Source organism: Toxotes jaculatrix, chromosome 21 (assembly GCF_017976425.1).
Source record: "Toxotes jaculatrix isolate fToxJac2 chromosome 21, fToxJac2.pri, whole genome shotgun sequence".
Taxonomy (NCBI): Eukaryota; Metazoa; Chordata; class Actinopteri; family Toxotidae; genus Toxotes; species Toxotes jaculatrix.
In genome coordinates, this window is record NC_054414.1 from 7,222,773 (window position 1) to 7,240,989 (window position 18,217).

General features: G+C 43.2%; 1 protein-coding gene across 3 annotated transcripts in view; it reads right to left on the reverse strand.

Annotated features, from left to right (window-relative positions):
* snx29 (sorting nexin 29) overlaps positions 1-18,217 on the reverse strand; it is a 107,053-nt gene that overhangs the window by 72,481 nt on the left and 16,355 nt on the right. For all 3 annotated transcript variants that reach the window (XM_041066947.1, XM_041066948.1, XM_041066950.1), the window contains exon 14: positions 11,020-11,105. In XM_041066947.1, coding sequence (XP_040922881.1) covers positions 11,020-11,105 — 86 coding nt within the window. The remainder of the gene's footprint in view (positions 1-11,019; positions 11,106-18,217) is intronic.

Sequence of the window (18,217 nt, forward strand, 5' to 3'; positions counted from 1 at the left end):
GTTTCTACTGAAGTAAAAAAATTCCCTGACAAAAACTTCACGGCTACTTTCATTCCACCCTGTGCTCCTCAAACACTTTACACACCCAGCTCTTACCTACTTTCATTTCCTTTACTTACACAAATCCACCAGCCTTTCTCACACATACACACACACACACACACAGATATGCAGACCTAACCCCACTCACCTGCACCGCTCCTGTTAAGCCTCCAGGTCTTTGAAGGAGCAGAGAGCTCCCTGACACTTAACAAGCAGGATTAAGTTGTTTATAGAGCAGGACTGTTATCACATAGCACATTAACAAGCTAAACACTTAGACATTAGCCAAACACACACACATACGCACACATATACATACATGAAGGGGGGTGGGGGTTGGAGGAAGGGAGCACAAGCAGTGATCCAGTGTGAGGGGAGAGGGTGAGATGTGCTATGAGGTAGCGATGAAGCGATTGAGATTTGCTGGTGGCACTTATTCAGGAGAGAGTTGCAGCGGCTTCTCAAAGACTCCATGGGGTTTCAAATGAAAAGGCTCCAGACGAGCGTGGATAGTTATCTGTGTAAGCCTCTAAATATTCATACCCAAATCCCTGCAGTACTCCAAAAAAGAAAAATAAAACTCACAATCAAGCCGAGACATATCACTCAAAACAGATTACTCCCACGTGTTTGGAGACTCGATCTGAAACTAGACAAGAAGAATCTTTCTTTTGTGTTGCGTTGCATCCTCAGGTTCCTTTAAAAGCACTTCAAACCAAATTTATTATTATTATTATTATTATTATTATTATTATTATTATTATTATTAAAGGAACGTTGGCGAACAGAATAAATTTGAAAGTCTTTCTCTGTGTGACTCCAATTTTCTGCCATTTTCGTTGCACTTACTCTGCTCTTAGCACTCCCACATGAAGCTGCTCTGGTTGCAGTAATTTGTCACAGCGCTGTGACGTTGACCTTTGCGGTCCTTGTACTGTCTGCTCGTAATCTCACTGACCAAAGAACAGAAGCTCATCTGTCAGTACTCACTGAAAATTACTCTGGATAAGACCAGGAGGATTACTAACATATTAGTTTTCAAACTTGGCTTTATTTTCCTTGTCACTGCCATTACACCAGTCAATTCTAATCATGATCCACTGTGCAAGTTATCTCCCTTTGAGTTTGACAGGACCGCTGCTCTCCAAGAAACAGAAAGAAACCCTCACTTCTTATAGCGTGGTTCGATGGATGACAGAGTTGGTTGGTCCACCACTTTAGAGATATTGCAGTCTTTGGTCCAGACTGAAATATTTCAACAACGATTGGATGGATTACCATGAAATTAAGTACAAATATCCACAGTGACAAGAGGATGATTCCCAATTACTTTGGTGATCCACTGACTTTAGCTCTTGCCGTGATGAGTTGCCTAGCAGCAGACCACTTGACCACTTCAACGCCAAGCATGCTATTCAATTTTACTTCCTGCAGGGTAACATTTGAGTTACCTGATGTGTTTCATCAATTTTTTTTCTCATAACAGGAAGTTGCAGACTGCGAGCAACCATTCACGTCGAATCGGTTTTGCCTGTTGTTCATTAAAACTTTTGTTTTATTTCATTCATTTTGCTGCGTTTAGTCCTTCAGATCTTTTCAACCTGCCAGCTTTTCATGCCACATACAGAATGTAAGCACAGTCATCGTTAGTGGACGGCTACATGTTGGGAAAACGTAGAGACAATAATAAGCATCGCATCTGAGGATGTTAACCTGGTTTTGAAATTTTCTACCTGGCATCATAAATTGTGGAAATGAAACAGAAAGAAACATTTAGCATCGCAGCGATTCCACTGATGTCAGCTGTCCAAAGTAATCAACATCAAAATTACCTTCCACATCCAAACGAATTTATGCTTTTGGAAATTGGGCAACATCTGCTGCTGTTCATATGTGGTCCATCTTAAATCCAGTGGAGGATCAACAATTTTCTGATGCTGCTAGTTCAAAAGAAACATATGAACACTTTGAAGATGAAAGCCACAAAATGACGCTGCTTCTTCTGAGACTGAAAGAACAATGAGCAACATGTGAGCATCATTTATTGAATATCACATATCTAATTAACAATACAGTCAACTTCTGAATCACGACTACAGCAGTTTTATTGCACTGCAATGTCATCCTTTAATCGCTAATGAAGCCCTACAGTGAAGTCAATTAAATCACAGTCAGGACTAATCAACATATTTGCCAAAACAACAACGAGGCCAAGATGGAAAAATAATAGGAACGGTCTTGTAAATGCTGAAAATGTTCACGTACAAACCAAAATGTTCACCAGCACGAGAAGACAACACCAAGAGGGGAAAGGACAACAGAGACAGATGCTCCAACAATTTCATTATCACCTCTGTGTGTGGGACTCCGCGTAGGTTGGCTGTCGCAGAGCACCGATCAGCTCTGATTAATATCCCCCTCGGTCGACACCAGCCGATGACATCACTGCAAACAAAGTACGCTCGTATGCCTTCACCTCCTACCCAGAGTGCACTTCAACAACTGTGAGAGGAGGTGTGGAAATCAGTGGGACAGCCGCAGGTATCTGACATGCAGCTGCTGTTGTAATTAAAATCTGCCTCCTTTAAACAAGTGCACAGACACTCCACCTCAAACTCTCCTTCTGTGATTCAAAACACACACACTTAACCTCAAGCTCCCCTTCTGCGCTTTGTGATGTGAACGCCCAACCGTCACGGCTCCACCACGCGTCGCCGCAGCAAAAACATGTGTCAAAGTAAAACAACAGCCGTCATAACAAGCGGCAATCAATAGCCCCCTCTGTCCCTGACATCTGCTCATCGCAACCGGGACTGTTTAGACCTCACTACACTGGAAAGCAAGCGGAAGTAAAGTGGGCGCGGTGCTATCATCAGCACGGGCAGTCATGCAATAAATGACCCGGCTAGCCTGGCCTCTGCTAATACCGCACAAGATCCTGCACTGGCTGGGAGGCAGGGAGGCAAGCTGGGACCAGATGTAATCACTCCCAAGACCAAGAAAGAGGTGGGAGGCAGATGGGGAGAGCAGGAGGGGGAGACACAAGAGGAGATGTTAAAAGGAGAGCTTGCAAAAGTGTGTTTGCTAGTTTAAAGGTATGTGCAACAAAAACACACCCAGTCTCACACACACATATAAACCTGTCCGGTTGCAGGGTGGTGCGATGCAGCTTGCGGAGACTTTGTGTACCAGGTACAGTAAGAGCCTGAAGGCATGTGTATGTGTGTATGTATGTATAAATGTGTGAGAATGTGTGTGTGTGTGTGTGTGTGTGTGAAATCAAAAACACCCTGAGGCAAGAGAGGAGGTGAATCTCCAGACGCTTCACCTGAAAGCTTCCTACTCCCTCTGTCTCCTCTCTCTTCAGACTCATAGCTGCTCTCTCTTTGCTTAATCCAGTCTCAGAGACCGACTCCATTACAAAGCTTTGAGAGGACTGAACCCGCACAAACATTAGAACCGTTCCTCCTTAAGTTGAGTTGCTCTCAAATTTTGCTCACAATGCCTCAGTCGCCTGAAAGCTTGAAAATCCCCCTGTGCCTCTGTAAGCTTTTCTCTGATCCTTTTTGAAGATGATTTGATATTTGAAACAAGTAAAGGATCTTAGCTTTCACTTATATTCACCTATACGAGCTGTTGTGGGGAACATAGTTTATATACGAGGGCCTTTCAACACAGGAAATGTATTTATAAAATGGCCTAGACTTGCAAACTGTGACAGTGACAGATTCCCCTGACAATTCCCTGAGGAAATGACACTTATGGGTGAAGGTGCAGCTCACAGGTTTTTAACCAACAGTCAGTCGGGGTCCCACACCTGAAAAACACCTGACATATTTCAACCTCTGCTCACCTCGCACAGCAACAGCTAAACAGACTAACTAAAAACTCACATCTTCTAACAGTTTTCTGCCTGTAAGTAAAGCTGGGTGATAATTGTGACATTACCATTCATCTAGTTTAATAGAGTATCTCTATCTATCTAGTTTGAGTTGCTTTAAGTGTTTTTGTGGCTGCATCTTGAAACACTGAGATACCGATGAGATGTTTCTCACCCTGTAATTGTCAGAGATCAGCTGTCAGTCAAAAACTGTGAGATCGTGCAGATGCAGCTTCTGTTCGTGACAGTTTTTTTCGGGCACTGCTCAGCCATGATGGTCATCATCACAACGGCTATGCTGTCAACCTATTTATTCTGCTTACTCCCAGAAGCTGCTGCTGTTACAAACATAATTAAGTAACAGCAGAGATTCTGTCACTGCTGTGTTAAATCGTTTGGTGTAGTGATTACCAAAGCTGTAAGAATTCTTTACCTATGTTTATTTATTGTATTGTATTGTATTTTAGTAACATTTCAGCATATAAAAAAAAAGAGGTTCCATTTACATAGACTAACATTTTATGTTATATAACAAAATAGATTATATAAAAGTATATTAAAACCACTTTGAATATAGAGCTATGTACGCAGCAGCTGGGTTGCTGGGTGACAACACAATTCCTGGCTAGTTTTCTAGGCAGACAAAAATCAAAGAAAAACTGTCGGAGCGAGCAGTGAAAAGATTCACTGCTGTAAACTGAGCTCCGACAAATGTTGATGCATCTCATCTCTTAACACAGACTGTGACGACCAACCCTTATTTATAATTTTAATTAGTGGAATTCTTTAACAGCTAACAGTGGAGACGAACAAACACGGAAAAATCTGAGTTATCAAATATTGAGACAAAATGGCTATAAATCAAACAAAAGCTACAGTTTGGCTGCTCGAGAGCCAAAATATACATCAGATGGGAATCCGCACCCCACTGCAGTGCTTTCCCTCCTCAGCTGCGATTTTCCATATTTATCTTAGGGAAAAGGCGGACGTGATGACACTCAGCAGGCCCTGGCATTCAGTGAGATGATTAAAATGTTCATTAACACTGATCCGTCCAGGTGATGAAATCTGTTACACACCCATGCGGCGCCCACATGGAAACGCCTGTGAGGTATGACGCCCCGGACGCATAAATCCAGGCACGCACGCACACACACACGCACGACACTCGGGCGTTGACCACCTGGCCCCACCTGTGACAAACAATATGCAATGTCACCTCTCTCGTGCCAGGAAAGTAAACAGTGTCTGCGGAATTAATTGTCATACATATATACACACAAACAGACCACCCTCAGCTGAATAAATGAAAGTCCCTCACACCTTTGAGATGGTAAACATGCCCAATCTGTCGGATTAAGACCCGAGAGGCTAAACAATGTGAGCTGCTGCCCGGCTTCTCTTGCTATCATCAGAGGCTGCAGCTAAATGTGTGTGGGCACAATTAAGCTCAATTCACATAGAGAATGACTCATCATTTGCTCTTTTACAGTCGGCCTACTGGGATGTAAATAACTTTATAACATAAACCACTTACACACCAGTTACAACAGTTTCATACCCACCTACGGTCGCTAATGCACAGTTTAATTTAGGCCTCTCTAACACACACATACACACACACACACACACACACACACACACACACATACACACCTCTCACCTACACTCACTCAGGGAGTCATGGGACTCAAAAAGACAATAAACACAAATACACTATATGAGCACATATGCACATTTGTCCCGACAAAACACATACCTACACACATTTGTTTAATAATGACTCCCCTCTCACCACCATGACCTGCTTTTCTCACATTAACCCCCAAACACACTCAGCTACTCATTAGTTAACAAGTAATGAAAACCCACCTCCGTATTTACACATATACACAACATATAACAGGTCAGCGCCACAAAACAATCCCGACTTTTAATTAACACGCAAACACAGCTTCACACGTACACGTATTCAGGGCAGGCACATGTGCATATTAACAAAACCACAGGATGCGCGCACACAGACAAACACACGCATACAGCTGACACCTTGCAGCAGGACGCCTGACCTCCCCGAGGCTCTACAAGGGCAAAGCGGAGCGCGCAGACGGACAATAAACGCAGATCTATGTGCGTAATGAATAAGTTACACACTCCTATTAGGGAAGGCAGCGGTGACAAATGCCTCTCATTCACTCATTGGGCCACTGGCTGTCGGAGGAAGCAGGAGAGACCAAGGCAGAGGGAGGGAGGCTTATTGGGTTTTAAACGGCCATGTAATCCATTTCCTTATTGGAGATGAATAAGCTGCTGTCTGCGGCGAGTTTATTTATGGACGAATTAAACACGTATGCAGTGACAGGCAAAAAGCAAAATGAATCAAAGCGCCCGTCTGTGGCTGCTCATGTCTAATCCTGGCGGGGAGAACACAGGTGAGGGGGAAAAATGAATAAGGAGGGGTTTAGATTGAGTGTATTTACACTCAGTCTAAACCCCTCTTAAAAACTGGGGAAATGATTGAAGAACCAGAAACACAGAAACTGGTCAGAGCTAACAAAAACACGTATCTTTGCAAGACAAACATAGTTTTTAAGTTAATTTCAGGCCAAAACAAAAGAACAAATTGGTTCCAGGGGCTGTACCAGGGGGAGTTGAATCTGTATGAATTGACTTAAAAAAAAAAGGTCATAAAGTCAAGTGAAAACAGTTGAGTTGGGGGAGTAGGAATGGTTGAAACAAACAAACAAGCCAATCTTCTCATTTTCTGTTTTCTTTTTACATCTTAAGGTCACGCTTTCATTTTGCTGTTTCCACAATAAAAACAAAGAGTATTAATGTGACAGAATAATGCACTGTGCAGATAAAAACAATGGGAAATAGAAATATCACAACGCTCTTGACAAGAAAATGGAAGCGAGGGAATTCCATCTCGCCAGACTAACTGCCCTCTGACCTGTTATCGATCTCCTTCGAGTGTCCTCGGCGTGCCCAGCCAGCACTTAACGGGTTAATAACTCCTGATCCCTATCCCGCCACTGGCAGGCCAATCTTTTTTATATACGGCACTGTGGGCCAATTTCAGCTGACGGCATGCAGCAATCAGCCATCTCAGACGGAAGGAGGTGAAACCCGTCTCCTCAGGTTCGGTGACCGTCCCCCCGGGGAATCAATCCCCCAGGTAAAGCAGTCAGTAAAACACCAGCCAGTCAACCAGCCAGCCATTAAACCTCCTCCAGAGAGAACGAAACACTATCGCCTGAGAGACAAAGAGCTTCCACTGAGGGCGAGACGGTGGAGGTTCTCTGAGAAAACGAATGTTTCTTTTTTTTTTATCTAGTCGATGCCCTTATTTCCAGGTCTGACTCTCTATCACTGCACCAACTGACTTCAGACAACACTCTATCACAAGTCCAACTGTCCTTAACCCTGTCTGTTTCTCACACACTCACCTCACTCAGTTCACATCATAAACACGATGAAGCAGGATCCTGTATCCAGGGCAACTGCAAGTGTCCATGTTCCCCCGAACCTAACCCACCCATGGCGTGTAATGCGTGTACAATCCAAGTACTGATAATTGGACTACAGTTCTTCACATGTTCAATCAGTTCCTAGAAACCAAGACGCAACCCAGGACCCAAGTGGGGCCAGATCCAAATTATATTTTAATCAGGTCAATTTAATGGGGTCAAGTAGCGTCCCACTGTATCGGCACAGTCTGTGTGTATCCAAGCATACCCGCTCTCAGCTCTGATCACACGCTGCATCACAGTCATCATCAGTGTTCTCTCTAGTTAGGTCTGTCTTGGTCGACTGCACTTCAGAATCAGGTATAATTATCCTGGAGTCCAGCTGGATCCAGAATGACAGTACCCTTGTCCCTTTGGTACTGGGCGCCTGTGTTTTTGTTTTAATGAATTAAAGCAGGCCAGCTTTGGGTACGTTTTTCACGGATTGTTTCAGATCAGGTTCCAAACAGAGAAAGATGATGATGATGATGAAAATGGATGTTAACATACAACATCTGGATTAAAAAAATGCATTTCGGGTCGTCTCACATGGTAAAGGTCTTAAAACCAAAGCACAAACTGACTTACACCATCACTGTCAGATTGTACTGACCTCCTATTAGCATCTGTCCAACTATAAAAAGGAGGAGTGCTGTAAACTTACATAGGATATAATACTTAATACTAGTGCTGTTGTTGAAAAAAACTTGTACAGTCTTATTACGTTTGCACAAACCTTTGAGGATCTTTGAGACCCGCGGGAACTGAGTAAAACTGGGTTAGTGTGTGTGATCACTCCACGTGCTGATCTGTATCTCTCCCTGGAGATTTCTCTTCATCTGACTCTGCCTCACGGTAAACATGACTGTCAGCGTTACACTACAAGTCCTCTGGGGTTCGACAAATGGCTTCTCTTAACGACACAACCACATACAAAGACTCACACGTATGTACACACTCATAATTAGAGCACTTAAACATTCAATGCGCTTTGACGTTACACAGATTGGATGCACGCTAATGCGACATGTAAAGTTTATGTACTTCCTGTTTCCTACTATAGTGACATATGCAGATTTTCAAATTGGATTCATGAATGTCACATGAACTGTTACCCACATTCACATAAAGAACACACAGGAACACAAACATACTATTCTTTCAGATGCAAGTATAAGTAAAGAGGGAAATCCCCGAAACAAATAGAGATAGATGGCTTCACGCAGGAAACAATAATTATCACTTGTCTGAAACAGAGGGAAAGGAGAAGTGTCTTTTGTGGCATGTCAGTGGGGCTGACAGCGCCTGAGGAGTGTTCGAGAGATCACGTCTGCAGCGCTGTCATTAGACAGGAGGGGTTTCAGAAAGGCAGCGCACTGATCACGGGGAAGCATGCTGACAGCACATGAAAAAGGGGCGCTTGTGTATCAATTCATCCTCGTCTTTTTTTTTTCCCCCTTGATTTTTGCTCCCCCTAAACTGCTCACACATCATTCCTCCTCCTCTACTCCCAGCACACACACACACACACATATACAAGCAGACTCTAGTATTCGACATCAAAGTATGATGGAACGAGGCACATCATTAGCAGGAGAAGACAGAGGCGAGGGAGGATGAAATCATTTAGACGCCGCTGTGGAGAGAGAATTACTACGCCTGTCGGGATAAGGAGAACGGGGACGAAAGGAGAGGGAAAGACAAGAGGGAAGAAGGAGGGGTGAAAAAGGAGAGAGAAAGGGTACAAATGACAGAAAAATGAAAAGTCAACATCAGCGAGAAAGATAATGAGTGGTGGGGAAAAAAAAGAAGGGCAAAAAAACAAACAAGACAAAGTCACATATTCAAGAGCAGAGCCTGAGTTTGAGCTGGGTGATGGCTGTTTCCTGATAATGTATGCGTGTTTTCATGAGTGAGGGAATCACCGTTTCTCCCTCCAATCATCCCCCCATCCTAACTGTTCCTCCCTGCCATGTGCTCCGGTGCCATTGGGCCACGGGGCCAGAGTTTGACAGGCTGAACACGGTAATTGCCGGGAACCAGAGAGGAGCCAGAGACCAGCGGCGTGATGTTTTAAACATGATGGCGTTGTAGGCCGAAGTTGCACAGGTCTGTGCTTGGATAACAAGTGGGGGTTGTCAAGACTCCTGACGACATTATTTGACCGCTGAACTCTTCTGAATAACTACACCTCTTACAGAAAAGATATCATAAAAGTTTTTTAGTCTTTGCATGATCCATTTTTTTTGTCATGAAGGAAAACACTGACTATTTGGAGATTGATTTTAAGTGAATTTGCACAACAAAGGGAAATTCCAGTTTCATACAGCTTGGATGTTTGTAGTTTTGGCCTCATTCCTAACATTAATTAAATCATTGCACTCCCTGAGTTAATTCCTGAGATCTGGAAGCAAAGCAACAAACACATTTCAGCTACTACTCAGTAACTGAAATGTTACTGATTCATAACGTCTCCTTGTTGGCTGCTTTACCAGAATTTTAATGGAGGGTTGATATCATTTTTTTTGTTATCTGGCCATACTGCTGCAGGATGTGTCCATCTTGGCACAGGGGTGCGAGGTGTTGGGAAGCCATTCCCAAAGTATAAGAAATGTGTTTCCCGGCAACTCTGTAAATTGTCTTATTCAAATTCTGCGTCCTCTTGGCTACTAGAGAGAACATCTCTACATCACTGATCACAGGTCAACATCCAACTTCAAATTTGACCTTCCTCAGATGTTATTGTCTGATTGTCTGCCTAAATGGTTCCTGCACCATTAGACTTGTTGTACTGACGTTGCCGTGTTCGTGTAACAGATGGAACTGATGCCAAAATCACGACACCCAAGCTGTAATTGATTTTCCTTTTGCTTAATAAATAACTGTGAACGCAATCACCAAAATCCACGCTGCTTTTTAAAAAACAGTGAGCGGCAAGCATTGTGGTGCTTGATTAAAAGGCTTATCTTAAAACACCAAATTATAGCTGTTTGTTCTTATGATCACTATAAAAACCTAAGGCACCATTAACTTGATTTTCCAAAGTTCTATGTATCTCTTCACTTCTCTGTCGCACAAAAACATACAAAAAAACTCACAAACACATAAACCCTTGGGGGCGTCACAGATAACAGCTCTCCCTTCTATCCCCCAAAATGCAATTAGCCATTATGTGGCCCTCCATAATCTGCCATGTTCATTTTATTTGCCTTTGATACAGCAGGGGCTTATCTCGCCAGTCTTTAAACAGAGCACCGCTTGCATCCCCCGGCAACAGGCAAGCAAAGTCAAAGTTATCAAACCTAACCAAAACCTAAAAGAAAAGGATAAGTCAGAGTGAGGGGAAAGAGGCTCGCACTGTTTGACAGGGCTTCACACCATAAAAAGGAAGGTTAGTCATCTGAGCCCTTGAGAAATGCATCAGAACCGATCTGGGATGTGGAGGAAACTGATGACCTTATTTTTCTGTGTATGCATCTATAAGCGTTTCTGTTTGTGAGCAAAATAGATGGACTGGGACACAGATATGAAATCTAATTTCAGGTCATAATGATGCAGAGTGTGTGTGCATGTGTGTGTGTGGTTTACCATCATTGCCCTGGCTCCCCTCTCTCTTCAGCATCTGTACCGCCCCCACATACTTCTTCAACTGGACCTTCAGGACCTCATTCTCCCTGCACATATAGACAGACACACACACACACACAGCTTATAACCAGGGACAAATAAAAATAAGGAGGATATAACTACAATACATTGTAGACAAGCCATTTAGATGTTTTTATGTCAACTATCCTTACTGTAATTCATAACCGACTGGATCAGATTTGCGTATTCAGACAAAATAATCTGCTGACTGAGATGGTCACTGTAAAGACCCTACTATGTGTAATATGACAAAGGGCACATTTTCTGTCCAAAAACTCTGAGAGCTGTAACAATCCGGTAACAGGAAGTTGTTTACTCCATTTCATGACAGCATGCGGTTGACGGAGACGGTGCGAAACTCGACGTGACATCTCGTCACCTGAGGAGCGATGAAAATAAAAACACCTGCAATCTAATCCAGGTGGTCAGACTGAGATATATTCACAGAGATGTGACCTGATTTCAACCACCCCAACAGCTCAGTCACAGTCAGGCCAGTAACAGGTGGCTGGGAGACCGTCTTTATACCTGATGTTAACATGAACATGCTTTCTCGTAACATGAACATCCAAATCATCTGTGTAGGTGGACTTGGACAGATTTGGACATGCATATTAAAATTATATATACTGTAGGAGCTGCAAAAATACATAATTAACTTTTGCATGTGAATCCGAACAGTGAGCAAACAGGTGGCAGGCAGCCTGGGTAGTAACATATGAAGTTGGAATCATGCTTCTCTGAAGATACACGTCAACACAAACCTACGCAGAGAAAGAAATAACCACAGATCGAAGAGGTTCACAGAGGTGCTGACACACACATCTTCCAAATCCCACTGAAGCATTACGTGGACCTGTGCATCAAGCAAGCTGAGGGGTTAATTCAACTCCTGTCAGGAGGCAGGTTCAAAACTGGAACCAAAAACCAAAGTAATACAGCCTTACAGTAACGTTGTACATACGAGTATAAAAGAAAAAGCTGTGCAAACGTCTCACAGCGACCCCCGTGCATGTTCGCCTACATGCAGCCTGGGGATGAATAATTCCAGCTTCAGTCCAAGTCTGACTGTCGACATACTCATGGTAGGGAGCAAGCAAGGCGAAGTGTTTACTGTGGATCTTTAAGCATGTGAACATTAAGAATCAGGTCCAATGCAAGTACACAATATGGCAGACAGACCTGTACATGTACATTTGTATACATTTGGGTTAGGGCTGCGCTTTTTATTAGAAGAAATAAAAGCTAAGGAACCAGTGCACACATATTTGGGAAGCTATAATAAAGCGCAGTGCCGACAACACTTAGTAAATAAACTTCATCTGCTGCATAATGCTCATTTCAAATTTTACAGGCTGTAAAGAGCTATATGTATACAACAGTGTATAAATGTAAATCCAGCCATATCAGGTAAAGAGTCTGGGTAGAAGGTGGAGGTTAATGCCATGTGTAAATAGGGTCAAAGTTACAGCCCAGTTAAGCTACAATCACACATTAGCACTGCTCAGGAAAGTGGTGGTGTGTATGTATATATAAGTGTGTGTTGAGGATGCAGACACAAAGACACAGAGATAAAGAAACAGAGTGCGAGACGGAGGCAGTCTCTTTACAAGCCGTAACCGGCTGAACATCATCGACTTTGGGGAGGAAATCAATCAGAGTTGGAGTGTGGCTTTATGCCCTTGGCAGTTAAATTTAACAGCCTTTGTCTTGCTCCGCCACCACCCCCCAACCCCTCATTCTCCATGGGTGATTTTTGGTGCCCTGCTTATCAGCCCTCATTCCCCACCAACAAAAGAGGCGCCTGCCGGGAGACCTCCTGAATCCACATGACGAGCTCTCCGAGGAGCCGTCCACATCGTTGTTATCAGAACCACCCGCAGCCCAGACGCTGTTCCAGCCTGATTAAATTATAGCTAATACATGCCACTTGCTCTGAGTGTGCGTGTGCGTGTGTGTGTTTGTGTAGGGGCTTGAGGAGATACACAGATATTCAGAACCATTTCATTTTACTGAGAATGAATATTGTGTCTGTTGTTATAGCAGCAGGTAGATTACAGCACTTGACAAAATGTGAGTGAACTGGCCTTGATACCTGAAGCTCAGGTTAAAGTGTTCTTTCAGCAAATGTAGAGCTTTTTCTAATTAATGGTTTAATTACTTCAGCTCTTAGCTCTTGTTTGTTCCTTTCACCTGCACACAAACAGAAGAGAGACACTACTTCATCCCCACAAAGTTGAAACATCAATCTTCAAGCTCACACAACTACGTGCTCACCTCGTACTCACACTGTCCTGTGATGTTTGCCACCCTTGTAAAAGACATTGTTAAAGATGTATTAATCAATATTTTCATATCAAATACAGATTAAATGATTATGTGTAATGTAAAAGGAGTCGCTCATAAAGATTTATCACCCAATTCTGCTTTTATGTTCAACTCTATGGAGCTTTTAAGCCTCTTTTAGCTCATTGTTTTGGGTTTTTTTGCTTGCATCAAACCAATTCCCACCCACAGCAGGCAGCGCTTTTCAGCAAAAAGAATTCCGATAAACCAACTTAAAGCTAAGCGGTTGATTTAAAGACTCGGCCACAGTTGACGCTTTTCTCAACAGTGAAAACATTGTATTTTCTGTTTTATGCTCTGTTTAATTTCTGCTTTGTATACCTGGATACTAGTGAGTAAACTAATATACACAGTGCATATATTACATCCATACATTTAAACAGCTGTATACTATTAGCTTAAGTACCCACTAAGGTGGCAGTACTAGATTTCTGGGCTGCATTCACTCCCTAAAAAACTCTGGCAAATCCATCATTACAAACTCAGCTTAGTGGAGAAGCATAATTCAGACTCACAGGACAGAAGACGAATGACTGATACTAAACAAAACTAAAGTACACAGCCCCCTGGGTACTGCAAACACTGTGCAGTTTTCTCAACCCCAAAACTGTATCACAGAGTGTTTCAAACTCATCTGAAACTTAAAGTGTCTTCTCTGCCTTCAGGGACAGTAAAGTTTTTAAATGAGCGTGTCGGGAGTGAAGTACTTGGTCGGCATCTCTGTTTTGACAACTGCAGTCTTTGTCCAGCTGACGTGGGACCAGCCACAAACTGCTTTCTCATTAAGAGCGATAGTCTGACCCAGAAATATTGCTAGAGTGAATGTCTGCTCAGAGAATAAGCCTATTAACTATGTTGGTTAATAAAACTGTTGAAGTCATCTCATCTTCTTCCATGTGACAGACAAGTGAGAAAGACAGTGATTGTGCATAAGAAGCTTTATAAAAGAGGTTGTGGCTGTTTTTGTGTGCAACTGAAACAGTGAGAGAGAGAAAGGCTGTGAGCCTGAAGAGAGAGATTTAAAGAAACTGAAACTGTTCTGTGTGCAAATGAAGATGGCCAAAAAAAAAACCGGGAAACTGCATTTGAGAGATAAAGAAATTGTAAATATTTTGCGTGAAAGAGGGACAGTGACCACTGTAAAGTGTGTGAGCGTGCTGTACGTAAAGCAAATACTGAAAGAGCCTATGAGAGGGAGGAAGGACGGAGGATCTTATCTTCTCTAGAAGAACGAACAAAAAACGTATCTCAAGAGGAAAGCTTAAACTTAAACTACACGCAGTAATTACTTAAGTTGAGTTGAAGCCCTGGGGTGATTTTCTCTCTCTCTCATATTCCCCCCATCCTTTCCTTTATTATCCCCACGCTCTGTAGTCGTCTTAATGTGCAATAAACACAGCTAAATTGGCTGTTCTTCAGGTATGGTCTGGTTTTGTTTGGAAATAGTAAATGAGAGTTACAAAGACGCCCTTAGAGAGACAGCTCAGTCGCTGGGTAATGCTCCTGAGTGCAATTTACTGCTCAGCCTCTCAGAAAAAAAAAAAAAAACACTTCAAGCATACACTCCTGTGTCACACTTCCAAAGGCCCAATGCCCAAAGCTGTACAAACTCATACACACACACATATGTATCCATGCTCAAGCACAACAAGGCTGGGCTGGGATGCAGGGGCAGGGTTTTTTCAAACTTCAGCAATGAAGGCAAAAGGCCCCCATGGGCAGAGTGACATAATTGACTTCCCAAAGAAAGAAAGCAGCGAGCCTAAACACTCCCAACAAATAAACTAGGCAAACTTCACAGCCGCTCTCTCTGCCACTTCTTAGATCAGCCGCACCAGACTGCCTGGAGAAAAGACGGCAGCTCTGCCAGCTAAGAAAAAGGCATCTGCTCCCGTTTCTTTTGTGTGTATGTGTGTGTGTGCGTGTGTGTGGTGTGAGAGTATGTGTCCGCCTGTCCAACCACCCCCTCTTCCCTGTGACGAGGTACCACTTCCTGGCCCGAGCCCACTCAACTGGCTGCCTTCCCGTCTTCCTGCTGCGAGAGGCCTGCTTTCTGCTCTGCCAACTGACGTCTAAAAAGGGGGACAAGAAATGGTTGTGGGGTGTGTGTGTGTGTGTGTGTGTGTGTGTGTGTTACCCTTGAGAGACTGAGTTTGAGGGTTAGAGATTCAGAGCGAGATCACTTTGGTTTTGGACATCTATATTTAAGGCGGCAGTGTTTTAATGACTATTTCTGTTATCATTAGCAGTGACAGCAACCAAATAAAAGGCACTGTGATCAAGACACTGAGATATGAGCCAGATTTTTGTGTGAGATTTTGGTTATTATAAATGAACTTCCACTTAAAGAAGGAAATATTTAATTGCAATAGTTCTGACTAATATTCAATTGTGATTTCAAGCTGCTCTGTGGAGTTCTCTTGTAAACAAAGTGATGTTAACATTGTATTTCTAACCAAATAGTGTCCAAATAAGTATTTCTGCAAATCCGATTCTTCTTTAATATTTGTATTCCTGGATTGTTTACGTCCATATTTACTTGATGACAGTCAACTTCTTCCTTGACTTGGCGCTCATGTATCTGACAGTAATCTGACAGTAGTTTCTATTAAGTTGTCCATTCTACGGTATATTAATGAGGGAAAGCTAAATAACAGAAACACTGCCTTGTATAACGCAATAGATTTCATCTGCACCACAAACTACATCCTCCAAAGTGATCACAGACCTTCATGAAGGTAGGATTTCTTGCAGTACTGTTGTATTAGCCTGTATTACTGTAAGCTAGGTTTACCTACTCAGTCGCCGCTGAGCACATACGTACATGAGGACTGTTGGATGAGAGCTTCGATCTCTCGTGTCTGGCAGAAGCTGGGAGCGAGGATGTGGGCTGTTATGTGTCAATGTGCGAGTAAGGGTCTTACATTTTCATGTTATATTTGGATGGATGAGCGAGTGAGGGTCCTGCTGTATATCTGAGTTCTGTGTGTGAGTAACTCAGTAAGTGAGCAGGGGCTTGTTTTAGCTCACTCCCCTCTGCCGGAGTCTACGTCAGCCGAAATCTATCTATGGCGGCTCGCTCATCCTCTGCCACCCCCATATACAGACGGGCTCAAAACACACACACACACACACACACACACACATATGCCACTTCTTTGGGTTTTGGTGCTGCTCTACTATAAAAGTAGTATTAGTAGTGGAAGCACTAAAATAAGCAGATGACTGGCGGCATCTTCCTCAAACAGCAAGACCATCTGGTGCTGAAGATAAACATTTAACCTGAACACAGCAAAGTGAGTTCTGTCGAAGTTAGTGCAAATGAAACTACCTGTCTCAAACAGCATCTCAATTAACTCAACAGCATTAAAGCACTTGAGTTAGCCAACAGTCCTTTCAGGTGGTAAGATGTTACTGTTCGTTGTCAGATTTTATGTCAGTCTTTCTGGCTCCCAGCCGGCCTTAAGAGCGAGAGAATCACAAAGAATTGTGGGATACATAGCAACCGTTGCCAGTAGCCTCTTTCGCTGAATGATGCTGACAGCTTCCAACCCTCATTCAGTGGCTAGCTGCTCCTTCAGTGGTATTTATAGCCGCTATTGATCGAGACAGATTTGGCTGAGAAGGAAAAGCAGCACTTGAGATTTAGCGGCAGACTATAGAATCGGCTTTGTGTGTCAGCGTGTGTGTATGTGTGTGCGTTTGGTTGTGTGGAAAGGCACACTGTATGTCACAGTCACCTGCAGAGAGAGGGAGGCAATTGCGAGGCCATCACCCGGGTTCCTGGTAAACTCTTTTTCTCTTCCTCCCTCTCACCATTCCCACTCCATTAAGGTGCTCCATGTGAACATGAAAATCATCACAAGTTAAAAAGCCCCGTCGTGTCCGCTCAAGACTACAAACCCATCAGCTTTAGCAGCCCCTACACACTTAACTTTGAGTAACTCGATCAATCCTAGCTGGTTGCTTGATTTACTGTAGGAGGCCAGTATCTGAACACAGACTTGCTGGGGCTTTCTGTTCAGACTGCTGGAGGATGACTAATCCTCTATTTAAAGGGCTCAGGGCTCAGCTGAAGACTTCTAACATACAGACAATCAATTGTAGATGCTGAGGTGACGCAATTCACTTTCAGGGGAAACTGTAGGTGGTCACTTATCGGGACAAAAGTGTGCGTGTGTTTGATCTGGGGAAGGAAATGTAACAATCCACACTAAGTAAGAAAGGGAAAAAAAAAAAAAGTTTGCCACGTTGCTCTGACATTCATCCTCCAATACTTTTAATCAGGAGCAGACCGGGCTGAATGCATAGTCTTAAAATCCGATACTTGCACAAATACGGCTTCCTTTCCTGACTGGGTGTAGCAGTAATTACTGTGATTATGTGCAAAACAGTGATGCAGCTACTGTAGGTACGAGGCACAGCTCAGCACAATCAGCAGCAACAAAGCAGCTTTAATCACAGAAGTGAAGGTCCTCTGGGCTATTACAGCTCTCACACAGTGTTTACTGATGCTGAGCTGACTGAAAGGGTCTTCATTTAAATGTGTACACACGAATAATAAATAAATGGAGGGAAGCAACAGTTCAGCTGATGTGCAGGCATTTTAAGTTGTCAAACACAGGTATAACTAATAATGTTAAGAACCACCACATCCCACTTAGCCACAGTTAATGTTACGAGCGACACCTGTGCGTTTCCTGTTGTTACAGGTCAAAATGTCTGCGATGAGAAAGGTCGATGCAGACAAGTTGGACGGCAATGGAATTAAATCTGCATTATGTAAAAAGTG